This window comes from Toxotes jaculatrix, chromosome 22, assembly GCF_017976425.1.
Source record: "Toxotes jaculatrix isolate fToxJac2 chromosome 22, fToxJac2.pri, whole genome shotgun sequence".
NCBI classification, from domain to species: Eukaryota; Metazoa; Chordata; class Actinopteri; family Toxotidae; genus Toxotes; species Toxotes jaculatrix.
In genome coordinates this window covers 3,679,666-3,695,921 of record NC_054415.1, presented here as the reverse complement: position 1 = coordinate 3,695,921, position 16,256 = coordinate 3,679,666, and the positions used below count along the sequence as shown (strand labels likewise).

The following is a 16,256-nucleotide window of genomic DNA, read 5'->3' as shown; positions in this document are numbered from 1 at the left end:
CTTTGATTTTTGATGAGAAGTTCGTTCATTCAGTAGTGTAGTATATGTAATTTCAACTTTAAGTACACGCCGTGATTTTCAATAAGACATTGAGCACACAGAGATTATGAAAAGCATCCAGCTGTGTAACTACCACTGAATCCTCCGCTCTGTTTGTATTTCTGTAAAAAAAACAAAAACACATCCAGCCAATATGAAAATTGCCATTTGAAAGAAAATAAAAATATATGAGTCAAATGGCTCTGCTGCTGAGTGACAACTCTTGCGGATGTAGCTAAGAGTCGCGTTCCAGATGGATCAGCTGTTATGCATCAGCGGGCTTATTTTGTTTTGGGCTGGAACCGTCTGAGGCTGTTTACACAAAACGAAGGCTTGTGTATGAAATATGTACACAAACACCACACTAACAGGAAGGTTGTGACAGCACCTGCTGAGATGCGGTCCAGAGAAAAAAGAAAAAGAAAAAGAAAAGGATTTAACTGTTTACACAAAGTAGCCTGCGCCTAAACAAACAACAAGCAATTCAGTAGAATGGGTTCTCTGCAGGTTGGAGGGAGACATCCGCAGTCCATCATTTGAAACAGAATATGCCCATTCATATCTGCTGCGTCTCTTCTTACCAACACAACATGAGGCCTAACACGGAGCAGATGTAGCTATGCAGAAACTAACCATTAGACGTCTCACTGTCACTTACATAAAACTGACATTCGTATTCTGCTGGAGGTCCTGTGCCAGCTCGTGGTCAGTGGATTTACTACAGAGCTGTCAGTTAGACATCTGTAAAGACGGAGCATCCCAAAAATGTGCTGTTCCTCTCGGGCCCCATTTATCACAGCGAGACAAGCAATTGCCATGTCAGGCCCGATGTGATGTAGAGCATCCAGTCGGGGGCCTCGGAACGCGGGCAAGAAGTTTTCAAAAAGAAGCTCAGTTCTGCTTCTTTTCAGAGCCGCGCAGCTGCTAACGCTGTCCCCAGGTCTCAGTGCAGTTCGCAACCAAAACAAGCTGTAACTCTTCTGTGTTTGCTGCTGAAAACATGATGGAAACTCCAGAAAAGGATCTTGGATACGAAACAGTTTATCAGATGTTTTAAATTCTGTAGTGATGTCCATTTTTTCCATGTGTTTTTTGGGGACCTGGGATACATGTAAATTAGTTTGATATGTGCTGTCTTTATGCATATTTGTGCACAGACATGCATCTCTTGTCCATGTGACAGGACACATGTATCTGATATGTGTGGGCTCAGTGCTGGCCTCAGTGTACATGTGGTCCTGGTTATCAAGGCTTACCTCCCTCTGGTGTACGAGTCGTACACGGAAACCTGTTCCAGTGATCCAGAAGCCAGAAGCATATGGAACATTCCTCGGGATCATCTGCTTTTAATGTGGCACCAGGTCCACAGCAGAGCGGTGCAGGTCTCTTACTGCTTCTCTCACATGGAAAGAACACATACAGCTGACGATCTCCACCTAGCACTTTTAACAAGCCTCATTTGCATTTTTAATTAGCACCTTTCAGCCGCCCCAAACAAAAATGGTGCTGATGCAGAGCATCTTGTCTGAACAGCAGGGAAATGTTCACTGCCCCATCGCATGGCATTTCTAACCAGGAGCAGCAGCCCCTGTGCTAGCAGCAGACTGATTTTGAATCATTTTGTTGCCTGAAATAATATTTGATCTCTTTCACACCTCTGTTGATTCAAAATTTTAAGGATTACTATAATGTAAGCCAACTAAACCATACCAATATTTATCTTTGACAGGATCGCTACCAGCAAAAACACTTCAGGCTTTTCAAAGCAAACCAGAAACACTGCGGCATAAAAAAAAAAAAAGAAAGGACAGTTGCAAATTAATCAGCCTGAATTTTTTTCTAGTACATTTAAGAATCTTGGGGAAATACAAGAATACCTTTGATTTGCACATGAAATAGGCACACTGGACACAAAAAGGTGGAGAGGTTAATAAAACTTTCTCCAGCTGTTTACAGTGGTTAGTCTTGTTTTCATCTTCAGCCTCTGATTTAAGTTGCAGGTTTGGCATTTTGACATCTATTTCCTCAGCCGGCACTGAAGACTCAGACAGCCAGGTGAGGTTAGCATCTTAATTATAACGGTGTGTGAGAGAACTGCAAAGCATCTCGGCCTTACCCATAGAGCAGTAAGGTGCAGCAGGTACAAGTTTAGCCTGTAATTATCATGACACGTACACACACATCTAAACACGGAGACGTCACAAATGAATTGCTGCTATTAGCGATGGAATGTGAATACACACAGTACTCGCCACTGATCTTTCCCAGGATTCTTTCTGAACGAGCTTTACTGGTTTATGTCTCTGACGTGCCCGCTTCATCCTTCTTCTAAATGCCAGTAAAAATTTGTGATCTTTATCAGCTTTGCACGAAGCAATATTAGGAGCTCTGTGCAGTTTGGCAGCTGGATGGAAAGCCAAAGATCACCTTTACCCACATGGAGATTTTTAAAAGCTGTAAATGTCCAAGCAAGACTTTTGACTGTGTTTTATCACACATTCAGTTTGGTGAGGAGAGTCAGAGAAAGGTGCAGGTGCACAAACACACAAGTAGTAATCGTCTGCGGTTTGATGATGAAGTACTTGTTTTATTGTTGATATTTGTCTCTGTTTATTCTTAGCAGCTCTCAGCTCTGCAGTGGGGCTTATGGGAGCTGTCAGCACAGCTCAAGCATGATAAATAAAGTTGCACAGGCTCGCATTGTGTGCGGTGAAGTAGTCGTACATGAATTACACTGACCTTGTCTCGCAGATTCATATCCCAGACAAGAGGCGCACACTGTGAAATCTGGGATGCTTTCTGTAAACACAATATAATTTTTGACGACTGATTTTTCTATTGTTGTGTGGATTGAAGACTTGAGGAAGATTCTTTGAAAAAAAAAATGTGTAGGCAGAACCCAGTTTGACACATAAATAGCATTTTCTGTTTATTTATGTGCATTAGGATGGAAAATGAGTTACATGATTCTGTCAAAGTGCAAGTGATTAAAAATAGATGAGACATAATAATAACTTTATTTGTTCCTTTCAGTCAACAGCGCAACTCAGAGTGCTTCACAAAACAGGATTAAAACGACGTTAGGCCAAAAAGAGAAATGAAAATGCACGAAAACAATAATTAAAACTACTAGAGATAAAAAAGTGAGAGCTGACAAGGTTGGATTATCTGAAATTTTAAAATTATCCTTTAATTTATTGAAGTCAATTAAGCTTAACATTGACAAAAGTCTAAGGCCAAGAGTCATTTTAAGCCCCTTTAGTGTCAATGCAGTTCTGAGCAGTCACTTCCAAACACCAGGGTTTTATCTTTACATTCATTTACTGCCAGAAAGATTAGAAAGGATCTCTCTGGCATGTGTCTACACTCAGTATCATATCATCCTTGCTCTTTTGTTTTGACTGTGCACATCACAATATGCAAATGACGACTGGCACAGCTTCACAACATCTCTTGACCGCTGTGACCTTTCTTTATATTGTTGTTTTGACTCATATTTCAACCCTTTTTCACCTCAGAAAATAATCAATCCACTCCACTGACCCCTGTCTGTCAGCCAGTGGACTTGGAATATGAAACGTAGGCTCATGCAGGATATTACAAAATAGATGTATTGAATTTTCGGCGGAAATGTGAGTGCAAATAATTATTTTCTGCATACTCAGGTTTCCACTGGACACGAGCAGACTGGTCTTCCAGAATCTTCTCCAGAATCCTGTTGGCTTATACAAGTTATACTGGACTGTGAAAGCAATAGAGTAACCACATTTACATTTAGACAGCATTTTTTTTATTTCTATAGTGTGATCTGTAGTGACTGTGAGCTCTTTTAGGAGCAACCTGCCTACTCTTTACATCACTCATTTGGTTCTCCCTTATCTGTTTATTTATTTATTTATTTCTAACTATTATTTTTGTGACTGATTTTGGATTTTTGCACAACCTGGTTCTAATTTTCTCAAAGTCTCTAAAAAAACCCCCCAAAAACTCTGTGGTTCAAGCCGTAATGTTTTTCTTTTTTTAAGCTTAATAGTTTCAGGCCCAGACTGAACATGGAGTACAGTTCACTTGATAAGTAGCACCATCTATCTGCCTCAGACTAGATTCCTGATAAGGCAGCTTGTGGAGAAGGATTGAGGTGCTTAGAACTGGCCTCTCAAGTGCAGGTTGGGCAGCTGCTGGATCACACGAAATCCTAGAAAATGTCAGTTTCTAAAACAAGATTCATCAAATTGCTCTTAAATCCGAGTGTTGCTTGAACCAGGCCTAATGCTCAGATGAGGACCTGCTGCTGCTGCAGACTACCCTCTCACTGTCCTCCGTCTTAGTAAATCTATCTAGGCCTGAGCTGGGAAAAGATGAGGGTCAGGATTTCACCCACAGGTAATGGATGAGGTGTCACTGGGACAGAAAGGCTGGTGCATGCTAAGAGTCGGGCACTGGTTGTTTCCCTTCACCCGCTGAAGCCGAGCTCGCACTGATAGATTGTAGCAGAGCCGAGGCTCCTCAATCAAACCCGGGACCCTTCAGTGCACAAGACCTCAGGAAAGACGAGATGCGTATTCATCTCACAGCGTCCGTGACACAAACCTCATTTTTTGCGGAAGTGCTATTTTACCGAAGGTGATTTTATTGGAGCATCACTGCTGTATACATCTAAACAACCTTTGGATCATACCATAATGGGAAAAGAAGATAAACATGCACCTCCATGTTGCAAAACAAGATTGCCTTTCACAACTTGAGGCTATAGGGCTCTGGCTGAACTATTAAATGCAACAAAGCTCATCTATATATCAGCTCAGCAGCTACGATTCCTAAAAACTCATACACAACCTGAAGGCTTTCTATAAATGCTGCTCCTGATAAATTTCTCTTATCCTGTAGATGGAATTTTGTGGGGGGTTTTTTTCCTCTTTGGTAAACTAACACAACCCAAGGCACAGCAACACAACACATGAAACCTAAAACCTCTCTTTGATATCTACCGTTTTTAAGAAATGGCTATTTGAAGTCAAAGACTTAACAGAACTACTCTGAAAATATAAATCTCACAAAGCATTTATGATTTGTTTTTCATTCCTTTTTCTCTTTTTGTTTTCCAGGATACCCCGAGATGCAGCCGGCACAAGAGGTGAGACTCATTTTATTATCCTGACGCTAAGAGCAGAGTTTATCAGCCTCAGCATCACTAGTAATATGTCAAGAGAAGGAACCGAGGCAGGGATGAGAAACAGAAGTTTGAGTCATTAATTATGAGAGCAGATTTCTGCTGAAATGGTCCGAGGGCCTTTTCCTGTCACTGTTGTTTCTTGTCGCGTCACTGTTGATTTTTTTTTTTTTTTTTTTTTTTTTTTCAGTTCTGCTCTTTTCAGGTTTTTGTGGTTCAGAAAGGATGATGGTTGTTGACTGTTTTGAACAATAGCTGACAGGACAGCATCTGGACCCTGGACACTCTGTTCAGACCATCACTTTACTGCAGTGGCTGGCAGGGAGTGTTGGAAGTAAATTATTTGCTTTGAAAGGTTTGAAGTCTAAAATGTGTGTTTCAGTTCAGTCAATATTGCTTTGGCATTTGATGAGGGGCTTTCAAACTTTTTCTTATTTTTTCCACACAAATTTCTAAAAGATTGATTTTGGGGACCAGCACCTTTTTCTGGGCTATTTTTTTTTTTTTGCTTTTTGTTTCATACAATTTAATGTGATTTTTGCCAGAGACTCAACATTGTGGTTTGTTTATCTGCTTGCAATTTTCCGCAACAGTGAATAAGAACAATCGTCAGAATTTGTAGAATTTCTTCACAATTTCTTTTATAGTCTCTTGAAGAGAATGCATTTTTTCCCTTTTTTGAACACTTTTGATTTTACATGATCACGAAGTATATGGAAGCAAATTGTTCAACTTGTTCAATGAACGATTTGTTTGTGGTGAAGTCCTTTGAGAAACCTCTGCGTGTGTCCACCGTGCTTTTATTCTGCTTTATTTGCAACCAAATTGAGAAGTTGTGGCCAACGCCAACAGCCAAGTTCGCCAGCTGACATTCAATCTGGCCGCGTAATTATGGCTGCTGCTCTCATCAGCTGGCCTGGCTACACTTGGACGCTCTGCAGTTCTGCAACGGATAACCCGCCAGGTGGGCTGGGCAGCACAAGATGGCTGAAAGAGCAACTTTATACATAAGTGTCTCTCTGATTTCCTCCATCTCCCTCCTACATCAGTCACTTCGTCTGTTTTTTTTTTCTCCAGATTCAAGCCATTCTTCTGCACAGTTTGTCTGTGCTCTCCTTAAAAACTGGCCCTGATACATGATTTTCCATCTTACATGGGAAAGTCACACCAAATTCCAGTCAAATATCTAGCTTTTTAATATCACCTGGCTTTTCGACAATTGAACGTGCCCAACAAAACTCACCTCAAGACATTTTACAGCAGCACTTCATTTAAGTAATATCCCAGCTGCTATGTGGTTCACATTCCTTGCCACTGCCCTCCACTTCACTGTGTATTTTGGCTGGATATAGATTTGGGAATACAATGCAGAGCTGTTTCTAAAAGTAGAATTTCACTGTGCTAAAAGCAGCAGTATTCAGCTTTTTGTTTCAAAGCATGGAGTATATTTTCAATCCTATCCTCCTGCTCCTAAGTTTGTCAAGTTCTAATTGTAGCACTTGTCAGTCATTATGATAAGCTGCCCACTTGTAGCAGGCTTGTGTAACGCCAACACTCAAAAAAAAAAAAAAAAAAAGGTAAAAGCTGGTATTTTTGTCCTGTTTGCCTCTCATCTTCCCTTCGATAGCTTCCTCTTTGTGTGGATGTCTGTGCTTTCTGGCTGCTAACTTCACCTTTATAGCCTCAGCCCAGAAGAGAACAAGAAGAGAGATTGAGGCAACCAGTAGCAACGTATGTGCCTTATTAGCTTGTACCCCCATCATCTAAAACCACATACTTAGCTGATCTTGGATAATTTAAGGGGTCTGGTAGGTTGTAGCTTTCAAAACCAAAGCACAGGCAAGCCAGCTCTACCTGTTTAGAAAGCTTGAAAAGCAGCCAAAAAAAGAAAGGAGAGACTGGCATCGATCAGCTGGAGCAGAAAGCCTCCACCCATAAATTGTGGTCATTTGGTGCAAAGGAAGAGAGAGAAATTACTCGTCACATCCTCAAACTACCACCTCAGAACGACTCCGAATGGAGTTCGTCCTCATGTTTCCTCTCTGTTTGGAGGAATGACATGTATCAGAGCCAGGCGGGGTGTTAATCAGATGGTTGAGTACCGTGTGTTGTGGTTTCCAGTGCAGTTTTGACTTATTCAACATTGACACTTGAGTTTGTGAGAGAGACGTTGTTATACCTCTGGCTGCTGCTGTTATTGGCTCTCCTGTCTGTGCTTTCTCCTTCCCACCTGCTGAGGCTCCCAGGAGTGTGTGATTGGCTCAGCCTCTCTCTCCCCCAGACCTCATCCTGCGGGGTGCTAATGGGCCACGGTGTGATATTTAGTATTGAGGCCATGGATGTTTAGGCTTGGCTTCATCACCTGCTGTGCACTCTAGAGTACCCGTGTGTGTGTGTGTATGTGTATGTGTGTGTGTGGGTGCAACAGTGGATATGTCTCTTGAAACAAGGTGGCATGCATAGACACACACAGCACGCAAGGCATGTCGTTGTTTTGATTTTGGCTCTTTTTAGTGCAACCTGGTGAAGGGATGTCACGCTTTATAATGTATACCTGTGTGTGTGCGCTCATGCGCAGGCATTTTGCATGTGTGCTCGTGTGTGTACTCATGCAGATAAAGGAAGAGTAGCCTTGGAGAGCCACAGTGAGAGAGACAAATGAAATGCATTTTATCTTGGTGTAGGCGAGCACGGGGGAGAGCGTTTCAAGGACTCCTTCTTGATCAAAAGCGATGTCCGCTCTCTGTGAGAATGAGCAAAAATAAGCTGTTGGTTCTGTAAATGTCAGGGTACAGAAAAATACTACTTCTGCATGTGTATGAGACATGGCTTTCGAATTGAATACACGAAAAGTGTATGTTTACATCATGGGGCTCGTGTTTTTAGTTTGTGGTTATTCTTAAAAATTCATGTTAAATAGGATTAATGTGGAAAACAGAAATGCACATTTTGGTGTTTGAAATCTCTCCCCTAATAAACATAAATCAGGAGTCTCAGGGAATACTAAGCAAAACCAGCCACCCAGGATTTTCATAACTTTAAAATGTACTCTCATGTACAATGTAGTACATTTCCCACTTTAATTATGCACCTCCAGCATAAATTATTCTTCTTTCTATCTATGTAGTATGTTGAGTAAATCACATATTCATCACATTCTGCTAAAATCTTCAACTTTGCTGCATCTCGCGCTCCTCTCTTTCCTCTCTTGTGTTTCCTGTCACACTCTCAGCTATCCAGTAAAAGCTAACAATACCAAAATAAAGACATTTTCTTTGTTGTGACAGTTCACATTCATATTGCCCACTACTGCCTCTCCAATCACAGAGTTAAAAGTATTTGGTAAAGGAGTCTAATAATGGGAACATCATATTTGGCAGATCCTGAAAGGAGTGCAGATGGTACAAAGGAGTTATATTTGTCCTTTGTCTTGCCAGCAGCTTTCCTGTCTGTTTCAGTGGTGGAAAAATGCTGACAGCCTCCTTCAGACAATTCAGCCTCCCCAAAACTTTGATTCCCAGGGAGGTTTTATAAATCTGGCACCGTCTGTTCCTGCTGGGGGAGTGGGGAGTTGTTGCAGTTGGTCGTGGTGGTTGGGGGGCGGGGGGTTACAGAGCTAGCAAGTCATTCCAAGTTTCCACTTCAATAATTATTGAAATAAGATCAGTAAGAAAATAAACTGCGTATTAATATTCCTTCCTAGTTTCCCCAGAATCCATCTTTAAGTTGCAAGGAAGTGAACAGGAGATAAGGTTAATGTTCTGTAAAATTCAAGCTGCATACAAAAACTTTTAAAACCATGTTTTTTTCTCTCTCTGGCTTAAGAACAGTGACGCACAAGTTGCCGCTGCCATTCTTGAGCCTATTTGAAGTTTAATATGTAAATTGTTTCTTAATCAGAATCTTTTTGTGCACCAAAGTTTTAGACCCTTGACAGCCTTTTCTCCCTTAATGGAATAAAAGGCGGAGGGGTGTTAATAATGCATGCCTAATTGAAAGGGAAAGCACACAGAAGACATTCCCACCTGTTCTTTTGGTGATGGATGTGTCTTCCCATTGAAGTTTAATAATGTGGGTATGATTCATACCTTCAAACAGCCTCAGAGTGAACACAGAACAGGACACTTTCAATAGTTGAAATCGAACATAAATACCTCTCTGAAGTTACTTTTCCTGTGAAGAATTCAAAGTGGAAAAGAAAAAGTTTGCTCCACTTGTACACGGTGTGAAAACAGTGTGTTTGTAACAGCGCTGCAGGACCAGGATCTGAGGAGGAGGTGGGCGGGAATAGCAGGCAACGACACAACCGTCATGGCAGAGATGGAGGAGCTGCAGCACAGGGAAGTCTGGAGAAAAGGATGGAGGAGCTGGAGAGGGTAAGTCTAGTGACCTGATTGTTCACGTCTGCAATAAAATCATCCAAAAAACAAATACCAGTTACATTTTGTTTTAAAGGAATATTTTGCAGACCTGAGAATATGTTGAGCTTCTCATTTAACTCTCGGTAAGACAGGGAGGAATTTCCCAAGATGTCAGATTATCCCTTTAATGGCACGCCTGTTGTTATATAACTAACTCACATGAGTTTGTTTACCACATAAAGGTTAATTAAGAGAAATATGAGCCTTAAAACATACATACATTTTCATTTTTGCTGATGAAGAGCTGAGTAAATGTAGACATGTGCTCTGAGACCGGACTGATTCTTTTCATTGTCCAGATGAGTTCGAGTTCACATGTTGGCAGGTTTTATCGCCTCCCCGCTGTGAAAAGGTCAGAGCCTGTTGTTCCTGCATATGAGGCGAGACTCAGAAGTCATGATGGAACATCTTGCCGCTTGTGCCACCCTGGCCAGTGAAATCATTATATCACTAATGATTCTTCCCGCTGCTTCTTTAAATTAGGTTCGTCACTGCGATGAAATAAGGACCGAATGAAGCAATTTTTTAGATTCTGTTCAGTTTTTTTTTTTCACTATCTACTCACTCATCTTCCTGTTACACCCCGGGAATAGGACGTGAATTAGTCAGGAAGAACAATTCCTTATCTGTGGGTTTTCCCTCTACTTCCCTCTAAATTGACCTCAGCTCACCATGGAAACGTAAAGTCACGGAGGAAGCATCAGCGCTTTGATTGACATCTGCTATCACTAGCAAATCCTATCAACATTTCTGTGCTCGCTGAGTTTCATAAGCTCTTTTGTAAACTCTCTTGGCCCCGCTGAAAGCGTCTATCAGCAGCACTTTGTTCAGATGAATTCCCACTTTTAGTCCTTTGAGCGGCAGCCCAGGTTCTGATTTTCTGGCTGGAAACTGCGGCTCAGCGCTGGCAGAAATTCTCCTCGGTGTTGTTGAAGAGATGACCTTTTACGGCGCAGATATGTCTTTTCCTCCTACACCGCTCCTATCAGACACTCAACCTCACACTGCTGCCACTGTAGAAGCTCAACTCGGAGTCAAATGTCACTCGGACGGCTTTCGAAAACTGGTTTTTAAAGTAAGTATCGCTTTGACCTCGGTGACTTCAGTGAGAGGTGTTTCTCTGGGTCCAGTGACCAGAAACGCTTTTGAAATCATGTTTCACGCACTTATTTCTGTGCACATTGTTTATTTCACTTTCATACAGGTGGAGGTTTGTATGACACAGGAGTGCTGGCAGGTAAATGTCTGAGACCCCTCTACTGTACCTCCCCAGTTTGTTTCTATAGAAACACCTTTGTGTTTGTCTGCAACAGAAATCTTCTTCTGCATCATAAACAAGCAGCAGTTTCAGCGTTTGTGCATGTTAACCTTCTGTATTGAGAGCATTCACACAATTTCTCTGTGTCTCTCGTCAAGAAACAATGTCCACTTACTTCATTATAGTTATTAGGAGGCGGAGAGGAACTTGTTGGCTTTTAACCAAGTGCCATAAAAAAACACTATAGAAATAGAGCTGTGTTGATTTTCTGATTGCAGATTGGTTATTTTGAAGAATACGTTGAATTAGGAAATAAAAAAAATCACATGCTTGATTAAAACTGTCGCGTCATAAAAAGTGAATGTTTTTCATTGACCGTGTCTTTTAAAACCAGATGTTTTCGGCAGGAATAATTCAATAAAGTCGTGGCAACAGATTAATACACAGGCCTGAATTATTCTCAGCTGTTGAATTCAGCTGAGATATTTGAACTCCTTTGCTTAGGGCAACAGCTGACCCATCCTAACTCCACCCCCCCTGATGTATTTAACCTTTTTAAAAGTTAATTTTGAGTTGCTCTTTTCAGGCAGCAGTGCTCCAGCGCAGGTGCTTTGGATACCATTTCTCATAAATACAGCATGTGAAACTAATCATGTTGGCGATTTTGTGTGTGCGATTGTAGGAGCTGGCCAGAGAGCGTCAGGAGAACGCCAGGTTGCTGAAGGCCCACCAGGACAAAGACGACCTCATTGGGAAGCTGAAGGAAGAAATTGACTTGCTGAACAGAGTGAGTCCAGCCTACATAATGTTCTGCTCTGATGTCTGATATTTTGAGCGGTCCTTTGTGTTTTCGTGTGTGGGTGGCTTGTGGGGGTTGTAAATCATAATCTGGCATTTTAATGGAGTTTTGTATAATAGCTATGTGTTTCTCCACAGCCATTTTCTTGCAGTCCATTAGAATTTGGACATCAACAAACCTTTGCTTTTGGATTTACACACATGTTACAAGTTAATGATATATATTTTGCTCACAGGCACAGTAAGTGCAATTTGCATTTTAAACCGCATACAAAAACTCACCAGTGGTTTGGTGACATTTGAGCCTCAGACGTTACTGGTCAGTGTGGAAGGTGACATTTATGTCGTATTGATTGGATAAGAACGTGATCGTATGTCTCAAGCAAATTGGCAAAGACTGTTTTTGAGTTTTTGTCAGATTAAATTTTTCTACAAACATTTAAAGAACTGGAGTCCTGTTGTGGTCCTCATCTTAGAAGGTTTGGGCAAATAGTTTAATAGTATAGAGCAAAAACAAAGAGATCAATAAGAAATAAATTGTGCAGTGGCAACTGAAAGCAGAAGAAATGCCTTAATCAACTTTTAAACACCCTGTTTCTTTCTTTTTTATATATTTCAGTGTGTTTCAGCAAGGTTAAATCTCTCACTCCACATTTTGACTTACTCTCAGGAAGTATGGAGACTGAGTACAAGTTAACAATGGTCTGAGTGCAGCCTTCAAGAAGAGTTCAAAAACCTCCAATTAAAATGCTCAAAGTGAATTCGAACATCATACTTACTGCCTCATTTCACATTCAGTGAAGGAGAACCTCAGGCCAAACTAAATGATCACCAAATTACAAGCCTGCCATCTTCAGCCAATCAGTGTGGTATTGTCAGTCTACCCCTGGTGTAAGGAAAAGATTGCCATCAGCCACCATTTAGAAGAATGGCTTTATTTTGAAGTTGGGCTCCTCCAAAAAATGTGTTTTGAAGTTCATCGTGCGCACATGGATTGAGCCTGTTGATTACAGATTGATCTTTATGATTGAATTAATCCACAATCAGGCTAAATGTTTTCTTCAGCTGTGGCCTGATGTGTTTCACTGCTGTACTCCAAAGGTCATACTTTAATGTTTCCACACTCCAATTGTTGTTATGCAATTATTTATTATGACTGAATTTTTAGTCTGTAAGCGATGCTTTGTGCATGATTGGTGGAGTTGCCCGTCATGTAAATGGACAGAACTGTTGATTATAAGCCTTGCACCACCGGTAAAGGTCACGTCTGCTCTCTACCTGGCTTCTCCGTAATTGAGAATTCTCACTTGCCATGTTATTTTACCGTAACAATTTTCTGCCCATGACAGGACACGCTGCCGCAATCTCCCACAAAGCAGTGTGGCCAATTTTCAGCATCAGTTTACTTTATTTAAATTTATTTAATTGTTTCAGTCCAGGTATATGCACTCTGGTGCAAGTACATTTAATAAATTTTAGTGCTCAAATTGTAAATCCCTATTACTTTTTCCAGTCAGTTTCCGAGTGTGAAGACAGTATATGCTCAGAATGGGCAGAATTAGTATGTAGTGTGGAAATGGGACAGATATTGTAATTGGTGCTGCCTCCTGTTAATGCCTGAAAACCTTTGGAAACCTGTCATGGAGGTCAGTATATGTAGTGTCAAACTGAGTGAGTTCTGTTGTGACAAGAAAAATGTCTCCCTGAAGAGGAGAACTCTCAAGAAAATCAGTTAAGATGTGATAATGTCTGCATGAGTGATGATAACCCTTACCTGCCTCACTTTATAATTATCATCAGCAGTGCTTTTGAGAAATCTTGTAGCCATCACACTCTGAGTGTTTTACACTGACATGAACCCACTAGCAGGGTTCATGTGTGTTTTTAAGTTTGGTTTGGCCTCGCTGGTCCGGGTCCTGTTTCCTCCTCACACTGCGGTCAGGGTTGAGAGGTCGGGGGACACTCAGGTTAGCTGACATCTCTTTATATTCAGCAGCTGGAGTGAAACCTCCCCGAACCCTCTGAACCCTCGTCTCCTTTTCAGCCCAGACTGTCAACAATCCCTCCTCAACTCGCAGCCATTGCCCGCGTTTTCTGGGTCACCGAGGCTGGTGGTAAAATACATCTCTGTTTTTTTGGCATCTGTGAAGGGAAACACAGCGGGTAGGGATAGATCTGAAAGACTTTGATGTCTCAAATATTCAGAAAAAACAGATCTTAGCTCTCCCCTGCAGAGCCAATAAAATCTAAACAAGAGATAAAGCTCTGCCAACAAATACAGCGGTCAGTGATGTGTACATTTTTAGCAACAAGTCGAATGAATGTTACTTGGTTATTATCTGGACACTGTTGTCATCATGATACACACTCCACAACCCATCCGCAAACACAAAGAGTGCAATATTGCAGGAGGCATCATGCTGATAGCATCACATGGACAGGAAGCTGGTCATAAGAGAACGGCTTTATGTAAGGACGGGCGACGTGTTGATAGCCATCAGAAATGTCCCTGAGAGAGGCTTCCGCAAGGCCTGATGGGAAAGTAGGAGATAACAGCTGATCCAGTCTGGCGTCTCTGCAGAGGATGATTGAACGTTCAGTCACTGTAGAAGTTTATTTGGGAGAGAAAGAAAAGATAAAGCTCAACTCTCGATACGCTTTGAAGAGAGAAATCCTGTGTTGTAAAGAGATCCCTGAAAGCGCATGCAGCTGTGCCGTACATGCTGATGAGATCTTCCATCTAAGGAAACAGCAAGTTGTAGATTTAGGCATTTTCAAAGGTTAAATCGGTATTAACTGATTTTTTTGAGGGCAACGGAAATGAGACGATAACTTCAGTGTTGATATGCCGAACTTGTTCACAAGAAGTTATTTACACATCCCGCAGACATGGACCAATGTGAAGTTACAAATCGTGACCTAATATTCACTTTCTTATATCTCTGGCTTTGGTCACCAACTCCTGGGGGAAATCTCTGGCTCTTTAGATGCTAAATGCTCCACTATGTTCAGCGGCCATGAACTCTGTCTCTCTGTCATTTGGTGTGGAGCAGGTGGCGTTCAGACGTTATGCAACAGACACTAAGAAAAAATTGTTGAAACTTTGAGATTTGGGTGATACGTCTCTGTTGGTTTGTCACTGTGAGCCTCTTTCACATTATCACAGTTTTCACATTGTTATTAGAAGAATATCGAGCATATACACGACTTAAAGAAACAAGAGTTTCTCTGCAGCAAAGACAACATGCTGGATAGAAACTTGCAACCTCCTTAGTTTGACTTTCCTCACAGTGCGATAAGGTTTATTCCCAACGCCAATGCAATCATGACCAGTGATGGAAGAAACAGAAAATGAGGGGTGCCGCTTTAATGAGACAGCACTGAGCAACTGAGGGCCTCTCTCATTTCAACTAATTGAAGCTGTTAATGTCTAATTTGTTGCTATCAAGGCAGTCTGGCACTGAGGGGGAAAGCTGGCAGCAAGTAATGCTTGCTTTAACTCTCAGACTAACACTTCACAACCTGACCAGGCCCCTCAAAGGTATAGAAGTACCATGTTGAATATTCATGTAGTAAAGTTTGTCCAGAAAGTGATAACCGCAGTGACGTGTGTTTTGCCCTCCTGCAGGACCTGGATGACATTGAGGATGAGAATGAGCAACTCAAACAGGAGAACAAGACTCTGCTGAAGGTGGTGGGTCAGCTGACGAGGTAGAACCGCTCTGCACGGCACGGACCCGGCACAAACAATCCAGCCTCCCCCCTGACGAGTGGACCCTCTCTCAGTTCTCTCCCTTCTCCCAACCTCCTGCCCTGGGTCAAGTCCACCAGTGTGGCCTTTTATCTGTTTGATTCTGTCTCTTTGTCTGTCAGAGGTGAAACTATAAAGTAGTCGTCCTCAGAGCTTCACAGCCTTAAAATACATCCCAGAGGAGGATTTATTCCATTTGGTGTGAAAGCTGAGTGAACTAGGGGCTAACGTTCTCCTGTCCTGACAGCACTGTGGGAGTTGTCTGTCACCGTATACATATTTAATGTAAATGTCTTGTATATAGGCCATTTAGATCTGTTCATTATTTTGATTTTTGATAAGATCTTAAAAAGCAAAAGTAAAATGAATGTATGTGCTGCAAAAACAAAGGCACACAGTCTTTTCAAACTTTAGAGGCTAAAATAAAAAAAAAAAAAAGTCTCATTTTAGACTTTTCCACATCTGTGCACACAGCAGTCACCCAGGTAAATTTAATAAGATCTCCAGTGTTTGCAGTGTTTGAATTGTGTCTGAGGTCAGTGCAGAGCAACTGTCCAGTAACACTTGGACCAAATTCGACATAATTACTGCTACAGTACCATCAGCCAAAGTGGGCATAGTGCCTTGCAATGCATGTGAGATTTCTTTTGTTAATTCTTTGAAAAAATAGTGAAAGCCTGGTGCTTTTTTTTTTTTTTTTTAATGAACACTAGTGCCAGATTTACCTTCTTCCAATAATTTGTTGGTACATTTGAATCCCACTGGGGCATCTACAAACCTGAATGAAGAAAATCATGTATAAAATATTTCCATTTTAAG

At 41.4% G+C, this 16,256-nt stretch overlaps 1 protein-coding gene across 2 annotated transcripts in view; it reads left to right on the top strand.

Annotated features, from left to right (window-relative positions):
- Nucleotides 1-15,906, top strand: part of pawr (PRKC, apoptosis, WT1, regulator) — a 51,863-nt gene extending 35,957 nt beyond the window's left edge. For both annotated transcript variants that reach the window (XM_041030081.1, XM_041030082.1), the window contains exons 4-7: nucleotides 5,145-5,173; nucleotides 9,459-9,585; nucleotides 11,571-11,675; nucleotides 15,315-15,906. In XM_041030081.1, coding sequence (XP_040886015.1) covers nucleotides 5,145-5,173; nucleotides 9,459-9,585; nucleotides 11,571-11,675; nucleotides 15,315-15,401 — 348 coding nt within the window. In that variant the 3' untranslated portion in view covers nucleotides 15,402-15,906. The remainder of the gene's footprint in view (nucleotides 1-5,144; nucleotides 5,174-9,458; nucleotides 9,586-11,570; nucleotides 11,676-15,314) is intronic.
- Nucleotides 15,907-16,256: the final 350 nt, after the last annotated feature.